The 27,465-nt window shown below is 39.2% G+C and overlaps 1 protein-coding gene across 6 annotated transcripts in view; it reads right to left on the reverse strand.

Annotated features, from left to right (window-relative positions):
• The window catches only part of LOC145991202 (uncharacterized), a 72,171-nt gene that overhangs the window by 39,480 nt on the left and 5,226 nt on the right, over positions 1-27,465 (reverse strand). For 4 of the 6 annotated variants that reach the window (XM_083127100.1, XM_083127098.1, XM_083127097.1 and 1 more), the window contains exons 3-8: positions 19,667-19,708; positions 11,953-11,973; positions 10,221-10,244; positions 8,084-8,125; positions 7,467-7,499; positions 1,802-1,831 (exon numbers count right to left, since the gene is read on the reverse strand). In XM_083127100.1, the coding sequence (XP_082983226.1) occupies positions 1,802-1,831; positions 7,467-7,499; positions 8,084-8,125; positions 10,221-10,244; positions 11,953-11,973; positions 19,667-19,708 (192 nt within the window). The remainder of the gene's footprint in view (positions 1-1,801; positions 1,832-7,466; positions 7,500-8,083; positions 8,126-10,220; positions 10,245-11,952; positions 11,974-19,666; positions 19,709-27,465) is intronic. The other 2 variants (XM_083127099.1, XM_083127102.1) reach the window with 1 other exon arrangement.

The raw sequence follows: 27,465 nt of genomic DNA on the forward strand, positions 1-27,465 counted from the left end.
TTAATAAAGTGTTGCATGTGTGTGGTTTTATTGAATTCATTTTTGAAATAATCATTTCATACACATGTAGAACACCAAAATAGTAAGTACAACTTGAGACTTTTTTTAAACGTTTTGTAAAATCTTTAATACTAAAATCTTAAATAAAATTATGTCGTGATTTCAAAACATAATTTGCTGGACTCAACTGTAAAAAAACAAATAGAAAAAGTATCATGCGAAGGAAATCTTGCAATGTGGAAAACGCTTCTGCGATGAAGCAGACGACGGTAGTGAATGGGAAACTCTGGCCATGTGACTAAAGTTTTCAGTTTTATATGGAACATACTGCAATGAGCGTTTTTTGATAGTTCTTCCGCTCGAGCGAAAAACGGCCGAACGAGCGAAATACACTCGAACTCTCGAACCCAATTAGTAGACGTATTTCCGTAATTTGTCTATGGTAGTGGGCCCTCAAATATGGATCGTGAAGTAAAAGACGAAGTGAAATTGTAAAATAAGCGAACATATCCATCATCTCCATGTTATAATGCAGTTTTGTGTATTTTACCGAGATATGTGTGAAAATGAAATAGATGATTATGGGCTGAAACTACCTAGACTGACATTTTATGTTTCTACGATTATTTTCACATTGAGATGATGTTCGATTAAATGTTATAACTTCATTTTATTATTTCGCAGAATATTATTATCCTTTCCGGTAAGTGAAAAATTATGTACCTGTACTTCTTGCACCGTGATACGATATTTGTAATTGCTTAGGCAGGTCTCTCAGCATGTGTATCCACTTTACGTTTCAGTCTGTAGATATTGCATATTTTTATATGTGCTGTATTTGAGTGTTACATAATATACGAAATTATTATTTAGAATTGTAATTGCATAGAGTGGTTTCCTTCCATATGTGGGTTTTATGTTGATAGTGCTGCTCATTAGGATCTGAAATACGGGACGTTGCCGATCATTCCACTACGAGTGCGGTACGTTCGAGCGTGGGAGATTCGAACGAGTTTGAGAAAGCGAAAGTGGCCCGATGCAGTACTCTAGACATAGGCGTAACTTGGCGGGGGCAAGGAGGGCACTTGCCCCCCTAAAATTTTTAGGTTACCAAATTTAAAAGTTAATGATACTTTTGTTAACCTCTTGGCATGTATTGAAGTGTATTTTTCTTATGATTGTGCAAATATAAGCAAAATAGTTCTGGACTTTATTTTCATGGGATGGAAAACTTATAAATTCTGCCCCCACCTCAACGTCACGTCTCTAGTTTGATTCTGCCCCCCCAAAGTTAAGTCCCAATTGGGTTCTACCCCTTCCCCACAAAGTTACGCCCCAAGTACGATTTGCTCCCCCCCCCCCAAAGTTAGGTCCCAAGTTACGCCCATGACTCTAGAACATACGTACAGCAAATAAACATGAAAATATTTCACATGTTCACTTGAGCATTCACTTTGGCAACAACAAAGGTTATAATACAATGAAAAGTAAGTAATGTAAGCAAATGGTACACACCTTTGCCTACCATTGTGCCGATCCACGTGTACAATTTTTTTTCATGTACGCAGGTGACGCAAGTTATATTAGTTCAACATGAAAAACATGTCTGCTTGCAAATATTTCTACTCGCTTGTCTGGCAGAAAATCATGAACTTCGTTTACTGAATTTAATAGACTTCAAATTTCTTCATTCCACAAAGTAGCATGCTTGTATAAAATTTCTAAGATTTTCTAAAAACGCGATTTCCTAGTATTTTTCGCTTAGTACTGCCAATTAGTATTTTTAGAGTAATATGCTTACCATACTGTTGATCCGGGGTTACACCCGCTCCTAAAAAAATAAATGTCGATAAATTTACAATTTGTAGTAGAGATATAAGAAAGTAACGTTTAAAAATAATGTAAAAATACAGAGGATAAAAATATGTTAATATATGATAATTACAATAATGAAAAATCAATTCTTATAGTTATGATATCATCAAGACAATTTACTGACAACAAAGCAATCTTTATAAAACATTATTGGCAAGACATTTTGCGACATTAACATTATTAATATAACTAGAGATCTATAGATTTCAGTAATTTGAACATGTAATGGAAGAATCTCACATAGTGCAAAATGAACATTTTTTGTATTCTCCTTCTGTAAAAAATAAGGTTCGAGATATTTTTTTCCATAGCAGCTGCCACGAAATAATGCGACTGGGCAGGTGTGCGTTGTTGCCACATATGGTGAAGCCAAAGCGAGCGAGAGCCAAAAATCTCTTGCCCCCAAGTACGATATGGCAATGTTCACAATGAGCGTTGCTTAGTTCAAGCGTCAACCTCGCACCGTAGGCAACAAGATTGTTGTCACCCTGGTCATTTCAACAAGTACTGATATCACAGATAACGAACACTAACTGCAGAGAGAGAACACATATTTTAGAACTCCGAGCAAATGTAGTTGTGAACATGTCCTCCCGCAACGATGTATCAAGAAAATGGCAGCCGCCAAATTTCATGTGCATGAGATTAGCTTCACAACTCAATATTCTACAATATATTGCTTATCTATGTTATGTATCTAAATACGTCATATATTAAAGTTTCCATAGCTAAGTGTAAAATTTTTACATGTAAGGAAAATTCGCTGTTGACATAAATGTAATGCAGATTTTCTTTTTTTTAGGGATGCTTACCTTCTAATGTAACGTAAGTACTGAATCTTTACTTTGTTTTTAGTAAAAATATGTTTATTTTTGTAAAAAATTATTTGAAGCTGAAAATTTAGTCAGCAAATAGATTTGGCAAAGACGTGCGGGAGAATCACGCCCTTATTTTTCTAGCTAGTTTTTCAAGCTGATGATTTTCAAAGAAGTCTCAAGAATTTTTTGCCATGTGCACAAAAAAATATTGTATACATGATCCCATGTAAATATCACTTCCCACACTGACAAATTATTGTAGTAAGTGGGTCTGAGAGTCAGGCTCAGTTGCCTTCTTTAAAAGTACTATGGAAAGTTACTATTAGTGTCTGGTTAGACAATAAGGTTCCGAGACTGTCTAAAATTAATCTGGGAAATTTCTTTGGTGAGTAGGTTAGGCAATCTGGTGCAGTGGTTCTCTCTAGAAGCAATCTGGGAAATTGCTATGATTTGTAGGTTATGCAGTTAAGTTAACCTTTGAACTACTTTGCTGAGTAGGTGAGGCAATCAAGTTTAAGGACTCCCTCTAAATGCAATCTGGGGAATTTCAATTGAGAGTGAGTTAGGCAGTCAGGTTCAATGGACTAATATGGGGAATTTTTATGGTGAGTGGGTTAGGCAGCGAGATTCACTGGCTCGCTCAAAAAATAATGTGGGATATTTCTGTGGTGATCAGGTTAGGCAATCAACTGTAATGTAAATCTCTCTAGAAGCAAAAAAAGGAAAATTACATTTTTGAGTAGATTAGGCAAACAGATTCATTAGCTCACACTTTGAAAGTAATCTGGGAAAATATTACTGTGAGTAGGTTAGCCAATCAGGAGTAGTGGCTGTCTAAAAGTAAGTTGCTATAGTGAGTAGATTAGGCAATCAGGAGTAGTGGCTCTATAAAGGTAATCTGGGAAGTTACTATAGTGAGTAGATTAGGCAATCAGGTGTAATGGCTCTCTAAAAGTAATCTCACAAGTTACTATATTGAGTAGATTAGGCAATCAGGTGTAATGGCTCTCTAAAAGTAATCTGACAAGTTACTATAGTGAGTAGATTAGGCAATCAGGTGTAATGGCTCTCTAAAAGTAATCTCACAAGTTACTATAGTGAGTAGATTAGGCAATCAGCTGTAATGGCTCTCTAAAAGTAATCAGGGAAGTTACTATAGTGAGTAGATTAGGCAATCAGGAGTAGTGGCTCTCTAAAAGTAATCTGGGAAGTTACTATATTGGGTAGATTAGGCAATCAAGAGTAATGGCTGTCTAAAAGTAATCTGGGAAGTTACTATAGTGCAATCAGGAAAGTTACTATTTTGGGTGTGAATGGGGCTCCTCTCTAGAAACAGATACAGGGTGGTCCTTGAATTCCGGGAATTATGCGTGAATTATTGACTCCGGGAATTATGCGTGAATTCTACTTGAATTTTTCTCCGTAGACGTGAAAAATTACAACTTTTTCGAATCCAAATCCTATTCACATTTTATGCAAATAAAAATTATTTCCGTAAAATTTTCTTGCTCGCTTCGCTCGCAATGCCTCCTTTTCTTAGCCTTATCAAGTTCAGAACCGTAGCTAGGTAGCAGCGGCAGTCGGCCCTGGGCGCCGAATGATCTAAATGAAAATAAGTTGTAAGATTGGTTGATTTGTGGTTTTAAGTCCACTTTATGCACAGAAAGGCTAATCGGGACTGGACCTACAGTTTGAAGTGGGATCCGAACTACTGTGCCGTGTGGAGAAATAATAATTGAAATAGTTTGTTCGAACACTAATACTTTAGCACCAACTTCTACCCCCTTTTTGCATAATTTACGAAGATAATAAAGTCATTGATACTACAAGTACTACTACTACTACTACTAATAATAATAATAACAATAATGTTGGTCCCGGCGGGTTCAAATCCTGGCTTGGGCATGGATGTTTGTGACTGTCCATCAGTGACGGCGGCAGGGAAAAGTGACTGGGGGGGCGGAAGGGGGGCGACAAATATTGTTGGGGGCGGGCAGTCGCATTGAAACGCCCTAAAACACTATATATATATATATATATATATATAAATATAAATATATATATATAAAATACTTATATTATTATTAATATCTAATAAAAATAATAACTATTATTATTAGCTATATTCATTATGGTGTTTGTGATTGTCCTTTATTCAGAGTGGGCGTTTACTGCCTAAATAAATTCTTGATTACGAGTTTATCTTTATATGATTCGCTTTAATAAAGGCATTAATTCTTTCTTTTATTCTGTGGACCTACCACAAGTTGTGTTGTGTCTAATGTCCTATTTCAGCATTGAAAGACATTTATAATTTTATAATTCATCGTCTTTCTTGAGATGAAACTACTGATAAATATTCATGTTATAAGATAGGTAATAATATAAATTACGTAAAAAAAAAATTGGAAGAGTTTAATTTTCTTGCAAAATAAAAGTAGGTAACGTTGGAAGAAACTAATCTTCAAGTATTTAAATAACGAAAGTCACTTAGTGAAGTGCAATTCTCCTGTAGGAGAATTCTGCTTTATGGGCTTTGGAGAACACATTGCCCACCTTCGGTACGTCCAAGACTTGACATTTCTTCTCAATAGCAAGGACAGCCGGCATCCGGCATCTTGTTTCGAGCAAATAATTTCAAAGGTTTCAAACACGAAAAGGTTCTTTCACATGCTGCAACTAGAGTGTGAGCCTTGTGAAATGCCAATTTATACTTTCCTAGGATTTCGAAGAAATCTAAATCCATTAAGTGGAGTACTTTCGTTCCATCTTCGTAACGCTGAAGAGTTTCGGGCAAAATCTGCGTTTCATCTTTCAGGGAAATGTTATCACAGAAATAAAAATCTCAAAAGGGTTACGTTTATCTCATAATTCGAGAAATATTCTGACCCTGGTGTACCTCTCACTCTACCACTCCAATGTATGTTTATGCTACACAATTACATGTACCTATGGAGTTCTTGGGGAAGAAGTTCTTCGATTTTGATATATACGAGAAAAAGCGAACCTGCTTCTTTCTAATGATTGAAGAGTGGCAAATCCTAAAAAGTTCTTTTACCTGCCCGCGATACAAATATCTTACTTGTTTCTATCTCGCAATATATTTGGTTTCATCTGACATCTGTGCGAATACTCTCACCTTATCCACTTCTTGGCTTATTTTGCTGAGAATAAATGTGGACATTACGCAGATAAATTTGTTTTGAATATAATTTTGAGTGTAATTTGCATTTTAAGGTTCAATTCTCTTTGGTAATGTTTGCCTAAGACTCATCATCTTGAAAATCAAGTCCCTGAATAGTAAGAAACCGCGAGGCATCCACAAGAACTGACATGCAGTGTCGGCTTTCTTGGATCATTTTTGGTCCCACATTCGATACCCGGTGGAGGCACTTTAAACTGTAGGTCCAGTCCCGATAAGCCTTAATGTGCATAAAGTGGACTAAAAACACCAAATCAACCAACCAACCAAATCTTGAATCACCTTTCAATATATTTTACTAAATAGCGTTGTCACTAACGAGCCACGATTAGAATAGTTTGCCCGTACTACAGATGTGTTTTGTGGTCCTCAGAATGTTCGTGATGTTTCAAAATCATCCACATTCAACGCTGTTTTCCAGTTCTTAAAATTGGTTAAAACTTAGGTTAATCGCGACGATTACTGGACATAAATGAATGAGAAATAGCCTACGGCCAGGTCGGCGCTCGAATCTTGAACGAAAGTCCAAACACACACACACACATACGTGTATATATATATATATATATATATACGAAAACAAATTAATATTTGTTAGTCAAGTTGGTATTATAAGCAGGAAAAGTGATATCATGCAGAATACACCACTTTGAAAAGGTGAAAATCGTCATACTCTTAGAAATGAACTCTCTTATTATTCGATATTTCATTAACTTCAGTTGGGGGGCGGACGGGGGGCGGAGTGTCTGACTGGGGGTGGGCGCCCGCCCCCTGCCCCCTTTGGCGTCGTCACTGCTGTCTACATCAATTTCATCATATCACTCATCCCTATCTTTGCAAATTAGCCAAACGTGGCACAAAAAGCGAAGTAAAATAAAACAAATCAATAATAATAATAATAATAATAATAATAATAATAATAATAATAACAAATGTTATATTATTATTATTATTATTATTATTATTATTATTATTATTAGTATTAGTATTAGTACGTTTATCCTGGCGCTTTCTCCCCGCCCGCTCAGACAAAAATTCGTGGTTGCGCCTCTGATTGTAATAAGAAACTCAGCACCTTAAATTATATATTTTAATTATATTACGTATACCGTTTAATTGAATTATAATTTTTGGATGTTGGAATCGCATAGACCCTTTATATTATTAAGATATTTGTGTGTGGATGTTAAGAGGCGGTAATACGTAAGGTTGAAATAGAGGAAACATCTGCTTGAATTTTTGGAAAGTTCGCCTTGGAAACCGGGAATTATACTTGCATTTTATCATGGTCCTAGAGTAGCCACCCTGAGATATGTATAATATGTCCATTGACGTACGCGTATATTTTACGGTCCCATGTGATTTAAGTTACAAAACAGTGTCTATGAAATTTTAGCGAAAATGTAGTATATCAAAATTCCGAAATGTCACACCCCTGTTGTAGAAACCTAACATTACTGAGTTGCGGCTATATATGTTTTTGTGTTTCCGAAATCCAAATGAAGACAATCCCATAACTAAGTTGTAGATATACTTACTTTCTTTTTAATGTAATTTCAAGCTATACATACCCATATGGTGTGGAGGTGGTGCCGGAGGATATCCTGAAGGAAAGTGAAAAAAAAAATAATAATAATACATTCGTTTTGGTTTTATTATACAATTTTTTTTCACTTCCTACTATTGATCACAAAAAATTTATTGAAAATATGAAAAATCTAAAATACTCACAGAGAACCACATTGGACGTATCTATAATATACTTATAAGGTTAGCTATGTTTGAATAAATTGACGTATCTGAGAATTAGTTTCAATTGGAACTAAATATATGTTTACCTAAATTCGCTTGACTTAATTTTCTTTTAATTTTATATATAGACCTATATATATGTCTATAACCGCGACGAACCAGTGGATACGGCGTCTGGCTGGCAAGCGATAGGCCAGAGTTCGATTCTCAAGGTGTGAATTTTCCCTGCAATATTGCTGCATGAAGTGGCTTTGGGGTTTTACCAGTCTTCCAATAAATTGGTTACGTCATGTGCAAGGGTAGATTTACCTTATGTATGTACGTATATGCATACACATAGACTCAGTTTGGTATTTTCACTTGAAATAGGAAATAAATTGTGAGATTGCACTTAGGTTAATTTACATTATATTTGAAATGAGAAATCGTGTCTTACCACCGTAAAGAGGCTGTTGCGCCAATCCAGCCGGGGGACCACCTGCAAATAGAAACAATAGTGAATTCCTTATATATTGTTGATTCCCAATATGAAACCACAGTCTACCTATAAGATTTTCTTCCAAATTTTAATTCACCATTTTTCCTATTTTCTATGGAAAGCACTCTTTCATATATATGTTTAGGAATGCAGAATTATATGTAAACAAATTATAAATATAGTTTTAAATAATAGACACATAAATAAATGAAATGACTGACAAGTAGTCGTCACGTTAAGTACACTCGTTTACCAGTACTCTTATTTTATGTGATTGTAGACGTGTAAATTATATTGCATAGTAAATAATATTTAAATTTCTTTGAATATTGATAAGATTCTTGCGGATACCTCTAGATATTCACCGAATTATTTTTACGGTTTACAATGAAACGCAATTAAATAAATATCGTAAAAGAATAATCCTGCATTAAAAGAAAATAGACACACACTTCTGTTTTTAATACTATGTAGAAAATACTTGCCATAAGACCCAGGTGGGCCTTTTCCTGAGACGAAAAGAAATTAAGTGTATGAGAAAAATATATTTGTTAACAGTAAAAAACACTATGTAGAATTTATTCTTTCTCGAGGTTTTACTGCTAACAAACGTATTTCTTTTGAAATTATTCAGTTTGTAACAGTGAAAAATTTTTCAGTGCATTGAAGGAATATTAAAATGGTAAGCAAATGGTACTTAGCAAAGTATCTGTCTACAGTTCTTTTGTTTGTGATAACTGATAAGCATTAAAAGTTACAGCAGTTGGGCGTAGTGCTGTTGCAAAATAATTAATATGTACAGTGGGATCCATGAGTATTACCGTGCAAATTGTCCATCTCCATGTTCGTGCACTTTATTTGACCCAATAAGAGCTTCAAGAATTAAAAGAAAACTCAAAACAAACTGTTGGCAACTTCTGCACCAGCATACATAAAAATCCATCGCTTAAAAACACACAGGATGTAAGAGAAAAATTAATGAAAATAGTCATGGACAATTTGCACGGTAATACTTATGGATCCCACTGTACAACGTTAGTACGCGTGCCCGATTCGTTTATCACCCAAATATAATATTTTTATGGCATTTCCAGTGTATTATTATAAATTTAAAATACATTAATAATCTTTCCTACCATATTGTCTAGGAACGGGGACGTTCCCTGTAATAAGATAGTAATTTATTATGTATTGATTAATCGCATTAAACACAGGCATAAGTTGGATGAAATGGGTAATAAAGATGCACACATATAAATCCACAATTTTAGTTTAGAAACGGAAATTTCTTTTGCTAGAGGTATTTTGTGATCTAATGTAGGAAAGATATTCTTGATAATGTTCGTAACTGATTTTCATTTCATGCTGTAGGTTTTAGTGGTGAAAACTAATGTGAGTTGGTACTAACTTCATCCCCGATATGAAGTGCAACCCGTTCATCAACGTACTGATACCAGGGTTCCCAGACGTCCTGGGTTGTAAGGGGTGGTCCCGTATTTAAGTAACATGTCTCGCGTTCCGTGATAACCCTACCCGGGACGTCAATTATTCCGTATTTAGCATGTGCGTAGAAACGCGGCAACAGAATTTCTGTGGAAATGTTCCCTTGGATGTACCTCCCAATGCCCTTTCGTGTAATTCCGCGTCTCTTCGATTAACTCCGGCAAGAGTCATGCTCGGCCCCGCTGCAGCCGAGCATGAAAAATGTTCCCCGGACTGCCCTCGGATGGAATTTTCCATTCGGAGATTCGGGGTGGCGAAAAAAGCTTTTGAAAATCATATTTTCTCTCTCGGCTGCATGCACGTTCCTGAACAACTGACAAACTTTTTCGTTGCCTGTGGTGGTACATTAAATCCTATGAATCTGGACTTTCTGAGTCAAAGTTAGTGAAATAATACTTGATGGAATTTTTTACAGGCAAATTTTAGAGTATAGAAACGTATGTATTGTATATTCGCAATCTAAAGATGTTCTCCTTTAAAGCAATGTGCAGCACATTCCTCTTCACTGATATGTAATTTTGACCATCAAAGTTGGCATTTTTAAGGAATTGCTCATGTAAGGCTAATTTACATCTCTAAAATTAATACTCACCGTAAGGCTGTTCCGCGGAGTACTCTGTAAGAAATAGAATATTACATATTAGAAGTTTCACAACCTTCAATGAAAATGCTTAATTGAGCAGTTCCTATGATACGAAGATTAAACCAAAGTTATATGTTGCGTAGTGTGTTCGCTCCTGTGTTGTGCAAACCATACATTGTCGGGAATTATCTTTCCTTGTAAAACCGTTTCGTTGTTGGTCAGAATAGAAAAAAAGGACGTTTGAGAACATGGACGATACGTATAATACCGTGCGTCCATTTCGATCTGCAGCCGAGAGATCGGGAGAAGCGTGGCGGGCAGCACTGACGGAGATGCCGACATTTGCGGCCTGAAATGCCCGCTTATTTTTATGGACATATGCAGACATTTATATAAATATTGCAAAACGAGCACTAACCTGTGTTATAAGAGTATGGTTTTAATTTTAGTAGCTTAGTGACTGTATGTGCCGATGATTTTGACACGCCCACCTCTTGTGAAACACGGTGTAGAGGTTTGTTTGGAGAACGTTCTAACGCTGCACCAATATCATCGAGTTTTGCTTCGGTTAGAATCCGTCGTTTTTGTTTAGGTGTTTTAAAATTTAACGATACAGTTTCTCGTAATTTAAGGACAAGATGTCTAACCGTATCTCTGTGTGGAGTTGAAACGCATGGGAATTTCTGTACAAATTACCTACACACGTCTCGACACGAGTTTGTTTTCACGTAGGTACGTGTCATACATAAAAAAATCTTTGTTCTAACGTGAATCTTGCGGCTGGCATTCCAATCGTCTCACTGACACGTCACACATACACACTACAATAACACAAACAAGTAACTGCAAGTAACCAAGAATAACACTCTTGCGCACAGTACGAAATTAACACGCTCTTGGTTTACATTGCTCGCCACTATATTTACAACTCTGTCTTCATCTAGTCGCGAAGGAACAAAAAACTCGAGTTCGGAGATTTCGGATTGCAAGGAAGCTCACGAACACTATTGACTTTTAACGGTTTCTTCTACAGCGTAATCTTGATACAGTGTTGCACATTCAAAACCTCCAAACGATCCCCATCGGCACAAAACTCTTTCAAGGATATAAACTTAAGCAGGACGTTACTGGTCAAAACTATGATTAAAATGTTTTATTATCTGTGGCTCTTAACATCGTTTCTAAAGCGTATTTTTTTGCGTATATAAGAGCAGAACTTGGATGAATTACAGAAGAACTTTTGCGTGTTATAACACAGGTTAGTGATCGTTTTGCAATATTTATATAAATGTCTGCATATGTCTATAAAAATCAGCGGGTATTACAGGCCGCAAATGTCGGCATTTCCGTCAGCGCCGCCCGCCACGCTTCTCCCGATCTCTCGGCTGCAGATCGAAATGAACGCACGGTATTTATGATATTAGTGTATTGAGCACTATCCCACCCCACAATCAATAATCCAAAGGTAATTAATTTCTCTGAATTTGAAAACCTCAAATACAAACTTCGTCCAAAAGGGGTCAAACTTACAGTACCTAAAAATTAAGCTTTTCTTATACGAATAGAGGGAACATTTGAAAAAATATATTTAGCAAATAATCCTATTTTTGTAAAACAAATGTTTTTGTTGAAGTTTAAAATGCATGTCAATTAAGATTTAGTGCACAAAAGAAAATGCAAGTACTGAAATAAGTCAGTAAGCGTTGACTGAACGATAGAAAGATAAGCAGTGAATACTTACGTAACTTAGATGGGGTGACACCTGTAAGCAAGAGAGTAAGTTCAGGATTGTTAAAGGCAAGAATAACTAAAAGGAATGACTTTTAAGCACGAAAGATGGCCTCGTCGCAAAATAGTGTGCAATTAAAGATATTTCGTGGCAAAAGCTTGTAGTAAAGATACTAAACCAAAAGAACATATGTAGAATTTACTTTAGCAATAAAGAGTGTGTATAGAAAAGCTCTAGCGAGGAGATACATGAAACGATCGTAGAACAATCAGCATATGTCGAGCACAATAGCTAACGTCAAGGCAATATCTTAAAGCCATAGCGGGCCTTGCTTAAAATCACCGAGATCAACATTTGTTTCAATAATTTTCGGTTGCAGTGTATTCGTAACTGCATAGTTGTTCATAATATATAACCAACTGTTTGAAATTAACTAGTTACTTATTGAGGAATTCTAACTGTAACTAGTTACTTTTGAAACTAAGTAATAGAATTACATTTTTGCTGTAAAAATATCAACAGTTACTTTTATAGTCTCTTTACGACACTTAAAAAGTAAACTTGAAAATTTGTAACATAGAGAAGAGTCAAATTTGGCAAGTCTGTTTCTAACTGTGTGACTTCTTTGGATGCTAAGGTGAAAGGATGTTCGTGGCATTTGCTAAACTCAAGAAGTTGTTTGCAATTCGCTATTTTCGGTAGATTGCTGTATTTGGAACGTGATAGTCAACCTAGAAAAAAAAGCATTATCGAAATAGTGGATATTGTTAAGCTTGGAATGGAATTAGCTTTAATCATTGAAAATAATTTAACTTTTCTAAAAATGAGGTAAAGGTATGTGACTATATACATAGTGAGTAAAAGAAAATTAAATTCCATTCAAGCAAAACAGACTCCTTGTCCAAAATGTTATTTGTAATATTAAAAATAAATTTATAAATAAGTATACAAATAAGTATATGAAGACTTAGAGCCTGCATTACGTGCCATAAACCTGAATTAAACACATATAATTCTTCATATGTTTATTTTATTACAATAAATTGTCATTGATTGCAAGAAAATATCCTATTTTAACACTTTGGGGGTGGCATTTCTTACGTCAATGCAGATTAATGTTTTCTTAATTCTTGCGTTTCACATAGTTATTTAGGTAATCTTCACTCCCGTTATGTACACTTTTACTTAGTTTCTTATCTCTTTGTGCTTATTTTGGTGTCGACACTTTCCCGATTAATGGATTACTTGTAGTTTCTACGCGAGTATTGATAACATTTCGTCGTTTGAGAACCAGACGGACATAACCTTAATTTATGAAATTATAGTCTCTCAACAACATATAAAATATTATCTAACATTCTTTTAGCAAAGACTAACCCCACATGCTAATGAAATTATAGGCGATTATCAATGTGGATTTAAACGTAACAGATCAACTACAGATCAAATGTTTTACATCAGACACGCACTTGAGAAAAAGTGGGAATATAATCAAAATATCCATCAGCTATTCATTAATTTAAAAAAAAAACATATGATTCAGTCAAAATAAATAAATTATACTATAGGCTAATATATTAGTCGAGTTTCGAATACCTAAGAAGCTTGTTAATATGATAAAAGTATGCAGCAGTGAAACAGAAAGTAAAATTCGTGTGGGTATTAATATGTCTGACAAATTTACAATTCATGATAAGTTAAAACAAGGAGATGCATTATCTCCATTGCTCTTTAATTTTGCCTTAGAGTACGCTGTTAGGAAGGTAAAAGAAACTAACGAAGGACTAAAATTAGACGGTGTGACTCAGCTGTTAGCATATGCAGATGATGTAGACTTTCGGTGGATGATGTAAATACAATTAAGAATAATGCTAAGATATTTTTCAAACCAAATAAAGATATTGGTTTGGAAGTTAACAAAGAGAAAACTAAAGATATGTTTACAGGCCAAAACCAAGTGTTAGGTAATAATCAAAATCTAATTATTGATAACAACTTGTTTGAACCAGTTTCCAAATTCAAGTACTTGGAGTAATACTAACATGAAAATTATATTAATGAGGAAATAAAAAGTAGGTTTAATTCAGGAAATGCATGTTACTTTTCTCTTCATAAATTTTTGTCTTCTCGTTTAATATCTAAGAAACTAAAAGTTAAAATATACAAAACAGTAATTTTGCCTGTAATATTAAATGGATGCGAAACTTGGTCCCTTACATTGAAAGAGGAACATAAATTGAGAGTATTTGAAAATAAGATCCTTAGGAAAATATTTGGGCCTAAAAGAGATGAGGAGACAGGTGAGTGGAGAAGGTTCCATAATTTAGAACTACATAATTTGTATTCATTTCCAGATATTATTAGAATGATTAAATCAAGAAGACTTAGGTGGACAGACCATGTGGCACGAATGGTAGAGGAAAGAAGAGTTTACAGGATTCTTGTTGGGAAACCTGATGGCAAGAGACCAGTAGGAAGACCACGACGAAGATGGAGGGATAACGTTGAGATGGACCTACAGGAAATTGGTAGGGATGGAGATGAGTATACAGGGTGATTCTAAAGGTATAGTACAAACGAAAACCACAGATACCTCCCATGAAATAGAGACGAAAGTTCCCCTTCCACTTTGCCGAGAGATGCCTCCGTGAGGAGCTAGACAACGCCGAAAACGTGTGAAAATGAACTTCACACCTCCGTACAGCCAGTACCAGTGAAGATAGAAAGGCGGAACAAACGAAGTCAAAAGGAACACCAAAGTCGCCCATCCGAAAAACACTAGGCGGCAGCTGCGCAACGCATGCGCATGGGGTTCCACAAAGGAAATAGGAGTGTCCCGCAAGACAAGTGAAGGGAAAGAGTAGCGATCGACAACGGTAGGGACAAAAGATGCAATGAAGCATGAAGTAACAATTGCACAGCGGGAAACAAACACATGCAGCGCGTGGGGAGTCCCCAAACACAGTGGGGAGACACCGCAGCAAGAACAAAGCACGGTTCAACAAAAGAGAAAGAGGATCGGACGGGGAATGGTACCTGTCAAGGAGACAACAAATGCGGGACGAGGGATTCCCCGTAGCAGCACCGAGGGGATGTCACCCAGAGGTCGTGCGCCAGAAGGACAAACACAGCAACTACGGGCACAGGAGGTTTATTGCCACGCAAAGGTGCACTTGCAGATAGGAATAGTACGTAGTACGTAGTCGTACCCCGGACTGACGTTGTTACAAAAGTTGCTCAAATTGACGACCACCACATTCAATGCAGGCATTGCAGCGTCGCAGGAAATTCTGGCGAACCCTATCAAAAATCCCTGGCATGGTACACACCTCGGCCGATGCTGCAAGTATCCGCGCTACCAATGTTTCCTTGTCAGGCACCGGGGTCTCGTAGACGAGTGTTTTCACATGGCCCCACAAGAAGAAATCCATTGGTGTGAGGTCAGGCGAACGGGCGGGCCAGGGGACGGGGCCCTCTCTGCCGATCCAGCGCTGTGGGTAGGTACGGTGCAAAAGGGTTCGCACTGTTCCATCAAAATGTGCAGGCGCTCCATCCAATTGAAACCACATACGATGTCGCACGTTGAGGGGTACATCTTCTAGCAGCTCTGGAAGGACTGATGCAAGAAAGGTGCGATAGAGGCGGCCATTTAAACGTGGTGGCAGCAGGTATGGACCGATAATCTGTTCATCGATGATACCTGCCCAGATATTCACTGCAAACTGGGTCTGATGGTGCACCTCGACTGCTGCATGTTGATTTTCATAATCCCACACATGGCTGTTTCGGGAATTGAAGATGCCCTCACGGGTGAATGTTGCCTCGTCCGTGAAAAGCATATGGCGCCAAAAACGGGGATCGTCGGTACAAAACTGCAACAGTCGTTGACAGAATTCCACACGTCGTGGGTAATCCCCAGCCTGCAACGTGTGGACTCGCTGTGGATGATAGGGATACAGCAGATCATCATGAAGGACACGCCACACTGTCGTCTGTGATACTCCCACTGCACGTGCAATGCTACGGGTGCTAGTGGACGGTGTGTCGTCCACGCGAGGAAGTACGTCCTCCTCGACCGCCGCGGTGCGCACATGTCCTGGGTGACCGACATGATGGCCTGCACGTAACACACCCGATTCACCAAGGGTACGGTGCACGTTCGAAAACAACCTGCTGTCGGGTTGTCGCCTCTCCGGATACCGTCCGCAATAAAGGCGTGCAGCTGCTCGGCCATTGCCATCTACAAGGCCGTAGACAAAATGCATGTCCCTCAGTTCTACAAATGTGTAACGTTCCATGGTACGGTGAGGACAGTGCCAATTATGGAATATTGTACTGCAGTGCACAGGTAGCACACACACACACACTGGTCACAACGGCTTCGAAACAACGTACTCAATTGTCGTACGTCAAGCACACCACCACCGCACCGGCTCTTTCACTGACACGCTCCCTGACGCTGCACTTCCAATCAGCCCACACGTCCGCACGGCGCTGTGGTACAATCAGCTGATGTTCCTGAGCCACCCGTGCCTGTGCTCTTCACTACCTGACCACTGCCGTCAGGTGGGGCCATGTACTCTGGGGCCTTGTCATCGTGGAACACATGTAGCGTCCTTCATTCTTGCCCCATTCACCCACAACACGTACTTCGTCCGTCTTGCTCGAGCCGACGGGGAGCACTACGTACGATCGTGTGGTGTCTGTGTACACCAATGTGGGGTAAGCCAGCAGTTGAACAGACGTGCATACCCCCACGTAGCTTCATTACACGATTGTCCCACGCAGTTTATCTGTTCAGCCTTGCTCGGCCCGGTCTCACATCCACGCGGCAGTGTGCGGCTGCGGTGGTGTGAGGCCACGCTTGGTTTCGGAGCGGAAGGCTGCGGCCGAGGAGGGACTCGAGTTGTTCGGCTGGGGTTGCGCTCGGAAGCAAGCAGTCGCGTCAGGTCTGGGAACGGTGGACCTGGTGATCGGGATGGAAACATTCCGACCTCGTCCATTAGTGTCGTCCACCGTACGGAGTGGTGGGGTTCGTACGACACTCCAGCAGCCTTTCGCCCGCTCCCACCCAGCGATGTGCCTCCGGCTTCATTTGTAAGAGGCTGATTGGGCCCCATCACGACGTTTGTTACAACCTCAGTACGGGGTACGTGGTCCTATCTGTACGTGCACCTTTCATTAGCAATAACCTCCTGTGCCCGTAGTTGCTGTGTTTGTCCTGCTGGCGCACGGCCTCTGTGTGACATCCCCTCGGTGCTGCTGCGGGGAATCCCTCGTCCTGCATTTGTTGTCTCCTTGACAGGTACCACCACTCCGCGGTGGCTCAGTCGGTAACGCGTCTGACTACCATGCTCAAGGTCCCGGGTTCGATCCCCGGCCGGTTCAAATCCGGGAACTTTTCTAACGGTGGAAGCGGCCCCGGCGCCTTCCCAGCGTCGAATAACATGGGTACCTGGGGGAAACCCTGGGGGGTAAAGGCGGTCAGGGGCGTGATACTGATCACATCACCCCCACTCACGACCGGATCAAGAAAGTGTGAGGCGTTACCCCCACACCCCCTATGGCGTGGTGCTATGCACAGGGGAACACTTTTTTATACGTCAATATTAATATTATGAAAAAATCTAAAAATGATAAATACAATTGTTACATTTGGTGACGATATTAAAGAGGATAAAGGTGTTGGGAGAGATATTCCTTTCTTTATTAGATTCTTGAATAACATCTCCCTTTGAGTGGTATAAAGTGGACATTGAAATATAACATGATGAGCATCTTCCTGATCTAGATTGCACTTGCACATAGGTGAATTAACTAAATTAATTTTATGTAAATGGTGATTTAAACGTATGTAACCTGATCTCAATCTTAGTATTAAAACTAAAAACTTTTTGGGTATATTAAATGTATAAAACCACGGAGTCTTATTGTTTAAATTTAGTACATTTTTATATGAATGACCCATATACGTAAATTTTGTTTAACCCATATCTCCCAGCTTTCTTGAATATTGTTCTTAACTCTTGGTAACATATCTGTACGTGTATATTCGTTCTGTGATCCATAATTCTTGCTTCTTTATACACTAGCTAAATCATTCACTTTAAATTAACTTACATCAGCCATCAAAATCAATATTTCACATCCCCTAGCAACGAAAACTGAAATCTTAAGGTTAGTAAATGACCATTATAAAGCATTACAAACTTGTCATACAAAACAGAAGTATTTTTAATAATTACCATACACTGAATTAGTGAATTATGTGGGCGCGTAACATTGTAGATAGGAAGTAATGTATTCTTAGGTCTGGCTCTTGAAAAGAGTCAGTACATTCATGGGCGTCAGGGAGGGGGGGAAAGGGGGGCCGTGCCCCCCCCCCTCTCTGGAAAATGACAGTCAACCAAACATTATGCATTTCACAGATATAATTTCATTTTAGCCACAATAATGTGTGTTAATTATTGCATGAACATCATAAATTCAAATGTAAGCAATGTTTTTTTTAGGGAACAACACTTTTTTGGGGAAAATGTGCGGACGTCCATTAGTACATTGGAGATGCGACTCTACCTTACTGCTAAGTATTAGAAATGGACATACGTCGGTCTGACTCCAAATAGAGGAGTTCATTCAAACGAAACTGAAAACCGTATTTTTGGATTAACGTTGCTGTGATTCTCATACGACGATTCTTAATCACATAGTTAATAAGTGGAATGTCTGTCTTCTGTGAAAGCATAGTGAAACCACGCGCAAAAGAACCTGCGCAGATTCGCGTGGCTTCCTTAAATCATATCGCCTACTGAGACGCGGAGAAACGCGGAAACAGTCTTCTATTGGAATCAAATGGTGTAACGCCCACTTCAGCGAAATACGCGGAACCGAAGCGAGGAATTTCCGTGCCAGAAGTCTGCAGCTTTCTAGGGTGGAAATTTTCCGTGGAACCGCGTCTACAACTGCACCCTCGTGTAATTCCGCGTCTCTTCGTTTAGCTCCGGCAAGCGTCATGCTCTGTCCCGCTGTAGCCGAGCATGGAAAATGTTCCACACGGCAGCGTGGTTCGGCGCGGTACGTGAGCGGACTGCCCTCGGAAAGACGCGCGGAATTTTCCACTCGGAGGTTCGGGGTGACGTGTTTCCGGCGTCTCATTGGGCGATAACCTTTATGGCCTGAGTTGAACGGATGGAGGGGAAGATGCGCGATGGCTTCTGACCGAAGTTTCTTTACTTTGTGGTCGCTCTACTTGAACCTAGCAACATGAAAGTGTTCGGAAAGACTTTTTTGAGGGAAATATTCGCTCACTGCCGTAGTGAACCTGATTGGAACTGCGGAAGTCAGAACTACTGATAGAAGAGAAAAATACTGAGCAGTGTTCGGAAGAGAGTCAGATCAGGAAAACCTACAGAAGAAAGGAGATGCGTGTTCCAGGTGAGAGAAGATTGGTTGCAAGATTGTACACGCCTGTTTGCATAAAATGGCACATTTTATAAGGTTGGTCCGTTGAAGTATGTGCCACTTTATCTAAACAGGAGTGTATGTGCTCGTGCAGAAAAGTTCCATCTGCGCATTCTCGAAAGCAAAGTAGTATCGGACTCTTTGTCAAATATATAGTTTTTTATCATGGAAAATTTAGGTCCCGAATTCATAATTACTCGTACCTGGATATAAATATAGGGAGTTCATGCAAGCGAGTGTCGCCTTTCATATGTTTATTGCTTACCGTCAGGGTATGATGGTCCATTGTAATCATAGTCTCCAGTAGCTGAAAAAATAACGAAAAATGTAATTATTAACATATTATTACTTTACATGAAGTCAGGCACATGGGGGCTGAATACCCCCCCCCCCCCAGAAATCCAAATGTTTAGTTGGAAATGGTGTATATTATATAGTAGTAATTTTGTTTACCTCCTCAGCAGGATTAAACGTCTTGTATAATAAGTTGTAATGTACTGAGAAAAATTCAGGGCTTATACCCCCACTTTTTCGCCTTTAGATGGCGCCCCGAAATACAATTCTGGCTACTGACCTGCATGAAGCTAAGTAAACAAGTGGAAAGCCAAGAGCATGGTGCAGAAATAGCGTGTGAGTATTTTACGTAATCAATCATATACAACATATAGTTGTATTCTACTTACGATTCGCCTTGAAATGAACTTCCTATGTTCCAGAATAAGGTACATAAAGTTGTCACAATATCCAATGACGTGTAAATCACTGTTCAATATTTTCTGATATTGCTGTAAGGCGAGATATTTGGTTTTGCCATTTGGGTAGTTCATAAGTATCTGTTGTGAAAATGAAATTCGAGCAAGACAACGAGAGTTGGGGAACAGGTTCTGGATCACGGCAATGATCGTCAACAAGGTTCATTTTTTACGTTGCACCTGTACGAATATCGACCTTATGAAATATCTCCGTTTCCCGTCGGCGGATCTACACGAAATTTGGACCACCGAAGCGGCACGGTATAAATGATATCTGGATTTTAATTTCATTGAGATCAACTGAGTATCCACGACGTAAGGGCGAATTGGTTTTTAATAGGCGATTCATGGATCGCCTACGAAACCCCAAGCCTGACGGCAAAGAGGCGAGGATTTAATCCTCCTGCACCTGCTTGAAGACACGTCTTGACCGCGTTGAAACACAATAGGCTCAAGATAAATGTACCCTCCTGGAAGAGAAGCGACGCTCGTCTTAACGTCTTTCAAACTGAAATTTTCGAATCTGGTGTAAAACTGTGGGACTCCGAATTTTCAACACAGTTTGTCGCGAATCTCGTTGCGAGTGCACCTCTGTGCTGTAGCTCCATCTACAGTGGACTTCGTGTTTCTCGAGGTCCATCAGCGTGTGGCTACCAGTGAGTCGCGATACGTGTACTTCCATCAATCACTAGAGGACGTCGAAGTGAGACGGTGGTTCGGTGAGACCATACGCAGTTACTTTGTTTTGTGAAAAGAGGACTATCAAAAACTATGGCCGGCTAGACGGATAAGAGAAGGAGGGACGTCCCGAGGTCCCAACGCCGCTGTCACTACCAGCCGACGCCAACACTAACGTACCATGCCATGGAAGCCAACGCCGACGCCAAACTCCATCCACCACGACGCTACAGCCCGAACATCCAACGCCAAACTGTAACGACGGCGAGACACCCCGACGCCCGAGAGAGAGGATTCCAAACCGACGTTTGGGAGATGCCCGCCAGAGGATGCAGTGGACCGGAGAGAGAGGCGCCCGAGAACAACCTGAGGGACGCACAACGTGTGAAAGCGACAAGTCAAGAGCGCTACCCGAGGAACGAAAGAGGCTAGCATGACCGACGAACGCCCATCGCCGCGGTTGCTCACCGAAGGAACGTTTCTCGTCACAATAAAACCAAGTGTGATTAACCATACCAAGGAAAGATGCGACATCCGACGACGTAGCAGAGTCTGGTATAGTATACTTCTGTCGATTCACATCCACGTGCGAATGTATTGTTTTCTGTCGACGCCCTACCACAAAAGGCAAAATCGTATTGATTTGAGATTCTCAACGTGACTCAGGATTCCAAACCTAACTTTCGTGTCTTGCATTTCAATAATTGTTAAAAAACTGGTCGTTCCATGTTTAGCCATAATCTTTTAATTGTCTGCATTTAAAGATAAAGCTCCTTTTATTACGTTAATTTTCATGTAATTTGTCAAAGTGTGCTCCATTGTAGTGTTACTACCCGCCCAGTCGTTTCAATAACTCGTCGAAGGTCGACCGTTCACTTTAGTCTTTTATTTGTTGAATATGTATGTTAAATTGCTCAGGTCGTGCAAGTGAGGTATTCTCTATTGTATAGTGATATTGTAATTTTTGCTGGCGCCGATGGTTAATTGAAGTATTCCGGCAGCTGGAGCCTAATTAAGTATTGCATCACTCTGTAGAGGTGTAATTGTTTTCAAAGGACGAGAGAGGCTTGTTGTAATACCCCGTCCTAGAAATTTGGCAATTGTCATACTTGCGGTATAGATGCGTATGTTCATGTGAACAAAAGGTTCAACGACGCCGACCTATCATTCTGATAATTGTTTTTCGAGGGCTGGCGCGTTTTGAACGCACTGAGCACAGGAGCACAGATTAACGACCTAATTCAATGTCAACAAAGGAAAGAGTACGTTGATGAATACGAACCTTGTACGTGTATCTTTCATGTGAGATACCACATGAGAATGAATGAGCGACGTGAATGAAAGAATGAGTGAGGGGGACCTGTATTATGTTCGTTGTGTAAATAATTTTTGATTCCAATACATATATTTTTACCGTTTGTACGAGTTGTCATTTATGTTTACAGGTACCAGGTGTATCAGGTACAATGCTATTTGTGTTTTTATTATTGGAGCCGACAGGTCGCAGGTAAAATTAAAGTGTTATATATCAAGATATTTCATACCGTTCAAGACACGAACTCAACCTGGATCGTTCGCAATTGCACAATCGGCATTTTTGCCACTTGTGACGGTTGAGTTAAAGCAGTTCAGCGCATAAGATTATTGTTCTTGTGCTGATGATTTAATAGTGGCCTTTGATAATACATTGTACCATTGAACGGACGTGACTGTTACTAATGTACAGTCACCAGCAATAAAAATTGGAGATCTAGATCCTGAACTACTATTTTTCCTGCAAGGCGTTGTGTGTGTGTGTTGTCTAACCTTACGGCGATAAGTGGATTTTCATAGCAAATTTTCAATGGCAACTTCATCCAACGCCGTATAATGCTAGGCAACACACATAATCAAAAGTCAATAAGAGTTTCAAAATTAAATTGAAAGAAATGCTTCTATAGGAACAGCAACAGAACATACTAGAATTAAACTGGCACTCAACAAATGACAAAACACTTATATTCTTTAACTGCAACTATTGGATTTTTATTACTATTTAAAGACAACCTTATGTTAACATTCACATTTGTATTTTTTCCTCAGTATTTCTCTACTTATATATATGTATATTTATTACATTTGTATTTTTAATATTTTTTGTTCTTTCACATTTATATTATTTTATGACTAGTATTACTGTAATGAGTATAGCTATTCATAATTGCAGGTATATCGGAAATTCTTTATTTCTCTTTAGTTTAATCATTCATTCCATCTGTATTCATATATTATCATATAAAGAGACTTCCTGGAGTTCTGCTCACAGGTAAACAGGTTGTAATTTTGCTAAGATATAGGAAGTCAAAAAATTGACTAATCAGCGTGGAGGAAGTCTCCACTGGCAACAGGGACAGAAGGGAAAGGTAGAGGGATCACTCTTTGGATTCTTGGAGAATAGTCAACAGCTCTTCGATTTTGTCTGCGAAGAAAGTCAGTGTTACTGACTTAGCCTGACAAGCAAGCCTTCAGTACAGGCTTACACTTCGTTCTATAACTTCATCTCAACTTGATCATCAGACTTCACATTAGACAGGCAATTAGCCTACTCTACCATGTATGATTCAGGTTCGAAGGTTTTATAATCAAAGTGTTAACTGTTTGCCATTTCTAGTTACTTCTAGTTCTTGGTTAGTGTATCTTATTACTTTAGTACCTCTAGCTCCTTACCATCGAGCTCACAATGAGCAGCTTGCTCTACCATCAAGGATAAATGATCGAGTGAGCTACATTCCCATTAAGATCCCTCATACCTAAGGGTATGATACGGTAGCTGCAACCACGTTTTCCCTTCAATACACTCACGTGTTCATTGCTCGAACACTCTCAAGTCACTACTTGCGAAGAGGACTTGTTTTCCTTCGCTTGCTCCAAAGTTTACCGGGACAGGGTGTAGAAAGTCCAAGACTCAACTCTTGCATACTATATATTTTCAAACAAAACCAATGATATATTTCTGTGCTTTCGTTTCGGAATATGTTGCATATCTGTACGACAGAAATGACAGGTTTTCATATAGTTTGGAATGGAGATAGTCATTTTGAAAGAGAAGTGATAACTACAACTTTTCTGTTCATCATATTTATCACATAGGTATGAAGAATAAAAATTAGTGCGATGTGTCTTTTCGATAAAATAATTTATATTGTATATGTATATACATCACAGACAGCAACAGAGAGTCATAACTTACAACAAAGTTTCAAAACACACCAAGAATATTGCAGAATGTATTATTCAAGTGGTAGATATTATGACTTTGATCGTAAACCACGATAGCAGATTGGAAACCAATGATCTCTTGTAAAGATTATGGTAAAAATGTCACCGAGTTTCTCAAGTCAAGAAGAAAGACAATTGAAGACGCTGATGGAAAAGCGGTATATCCCATTTCGCAGCCGAAACAGATATAATGCTGATATCTGATAGGCAGCGTCATCTCTGATCGCAGGATAGAACTAGCAGTGAGTGGAATACGCCTTGCTTGCCACAAACAAGTATCAGGGGCGCCGACTTGTCAAAATTATTGGGGGGGCTCTGATCACTGAAATAAATGAATGAATGACTCACCCTCTCCCTTTTTTAAAAATAAAAATTACGTCTTCGTATAGCAGTTTTTAAGCAGCTAGTATATTCCTCATGCAAATGAAATGTAACATGAAAAACGTTTAGAAAATGTTTCAAAGTCCCTTCATGTCTTCTGTGTCTGTTCATTTGTTTTTTAGATAACAATTAACATTTTTCTTGAAAAGTATCTATTTACATTAAGAGACCAACCTAACAGTTTTATCCCGGCCTCGGTAGCCGAGCGTGTTGGGTGGTCGACTCGACTCGTTTTGATCCAGAGGTCTCGGGTTCGAATCCCGGAGAGAGCATGGGTGTGTTTTAATGTCCGCAACAGACATGTGATGGGTAGTAAATGACCTTAGTGTTGACGTACCCATAAAATAACGAATATTTACAATATTTAACAGTTTTATTTAATTATTTACATAAATGCTAACACAAATCGCAGGGAAATAGTTTTACTTTTTTGTTCTTGCTACAATATTTTACTTTTTAAATTTAATTTTGCAATAATAGAAAAATAGTATGTACACTAAGATATAAAGTGACATACGCAACAAAAACATGTAAACATGATTTAAAAATAAAGCAAAGTTGCTCTACGCAGTGGGTTATTTTTTTATGAACTCATTAACGAGCGGTCTGAGGTCCAAATTATCAAGCACAGTTTGATGTATGTGGAGTACCGCTAATCTGCTTAGTCTCTTCTGCCTCATTGTAGATCTCAAATATGTCTTTAGTCGGCGAATAGCACTGAATGACCTTTCGGCTGTGGCTGTCGTCACTGGCACAGCGCGGAGGACCATTATGAATTTGGCAACTTCAGGCAGAAGCTCCTGGAGGATACTGTCTTCCAAAAGAAACTTCCTCATGTCACGTATGGTAGTTAGAAACACTTTCTTCTGTTTGGCGATATCACCAAGCATGGACATGTGTAAGGAGAGCCTATCGGCATCCAAATCTTGGTGAAAGAATTCTCGCGTTTGCTGAAAGTTTGTTGTGCAACTGTTCACAGTTGAGATGCATTCTTTCTCTACGGCTGTTATTTTTTGTAGTCCTGTAGATCCATGTCCTTGTTTAACACATGATTTTGCTGTGTCACACGTTAGTGTATATTGATTTATAATACTATTTTGGAGTGTAGAACTTGTGGTGTTTGGCAGCATCAGGATTTTCAAGTCTCTTAGGGACGTGACGTTGCCGGGGCAGTTCTGGCTCATCAACATTCTGGCTCATCCCAAACAGTCTTTAACAAGTCGTTGGCTAAATTCATTATGGCTGTAATTAATATATGTATAATAGTAAATAATAATTATATACTTAGTATATAGTAATAAGTCATGTGTTTTGCTGTCTCCGGTCATAGCACCCCCAAAGTTGATGGTTTAGCGGTCTCAGCCCCCCAAAGTTGATGGTCTAGAACATTTCAAATGTGTATTTAAAGTTAAGTTCATGTGCCACAATTCAGAGTAAACTTTACAAGAGAAGAAAAATAATACATTAGATCCTCTTAAGCAAAATTATTTGGGGGGCTCTGCCCCCACATCATTAACATTGGGGGGGCTCGAGCGCCTCTAAGCCCCATGGAGTCGGCGCCTATGACAAGTATACAGAATATGGGTAGAAAAGATTCATCATTTGAAGCATGGGAGAAAAGCACTTTCCACTCTGACCCGAACTAAAGTCTTACTCGTATTTTGTGACTAGTGCTTGTTTTGCGTCTCCACCAATAGGAGAAACCATAGCGGCAGGTGTTGTAGTCCAGTGATAGTTAAACTGAAGAAAAGAAAACGAAAAGTGACACAGAGGCGTAGAAGAATGGAACAGACTTCAATGAAAACAAATGAAAAGAATTGAGAAATATGGAAAAGTAATACATTTCTTGCAAAAGAGTACTGGAGTGTAAAGCGCGTGAAATAATACAACAGGTTGTAGTACTGGTGTTCGCAGGATTTTCTTCGGGAGGGGCTGGAATTATAAACGTTGCTATACTCTACCCCGGGGAGCAAGTTCGCGCAGAAGGTTAGGAAGGAGGTGGGAGGAGCGAAGCAGTACACGCTGATACAAACAGCTGGGAGCTGCAGTCGCTTTCCCCCTCCACGCAATCCCGTTTCCTCGCATGCGTTCATTGGTCGAGCCCCCTCTAGTCACTACTTGCGCAGAGACTTGCTTTCGTTCGGTCGCTCCAGACAATTCCAGGGGCAGAGTGTAGTGCATGGCTGTTTTCTAGGCAGCGGCATACAGAATGGGATATTTCGTATATTAAAAACTTTCCACTCTCAAAAATTGCAATCGGGGGGGGGGGGGGTCATTTAACGAGTGTGCATTTTTTACTGTGGTTTTTGCCGAGTTCTTCACTGTTTTTATTTGAAAATGTTTAATTTGCAAAATTTCGGAGCGGGCTGTAGGCCCTTCAGCACCCTCTGTGCGTACGCCATGTATTGCAGTTTTTATAGGCCAGTATGTCATGCAAGAATGTCCGAAGAAGGCTGCTGAGTTGGGCACCACATAGTGACTGTTATAGAGAATCATATAACTACTATTTTAAACTTTACATGGTGTTATTATTTCGTCGTAAGCCTATTTCCTCTCTTGCAAATAACAAAAAGTGGTTCTGTTTGTGTCTTTATTGTTCTAGCGTACAGAACGTTCGATTATGCCTCTTCAAATTTGGCAAGAATCAACATCAACTGCCACTGCCCGCATTCCACCTGGTGGCCAATATTTGCACTATTTTTTCCGTCATCACTCGCTTCCCCATGGTCTACATAGCCTATGGAAGTTTTAATTCTAAGCACATCGTATGTGTTATCTAACTCTTACGCTACAGTAGCAAATCTTCAGTTCAGTTATCGCCGTAGAGGAAGGCAACACTCACATAACACCGTGTAGGAAGCGAGTGTTTCATGATCTACGTGTCGCATTTTTTTTGCCGGTGGCTTTACATGATCACAGCTCTTCAACCGTAGCGGAGGAAAAATTCAACGCGCTCTTCTCTTTTTATGGTGCTTACACTGTAGCACTCTTTAGT

Source organism: Lepisma saccharinum, chromosome 8, assembly GCF_977018435.1.
Source record: "Lepisma saccharinum chromosome 8, izLepSacc3.1, whole genome shotgun sequence".
Lineage (NCBI taxonomy): Eukaryota > Metazoa > Arthropoda > Insecta > Zygentoma > Lepismatidae > Lepisma > Lepisma saccharinum.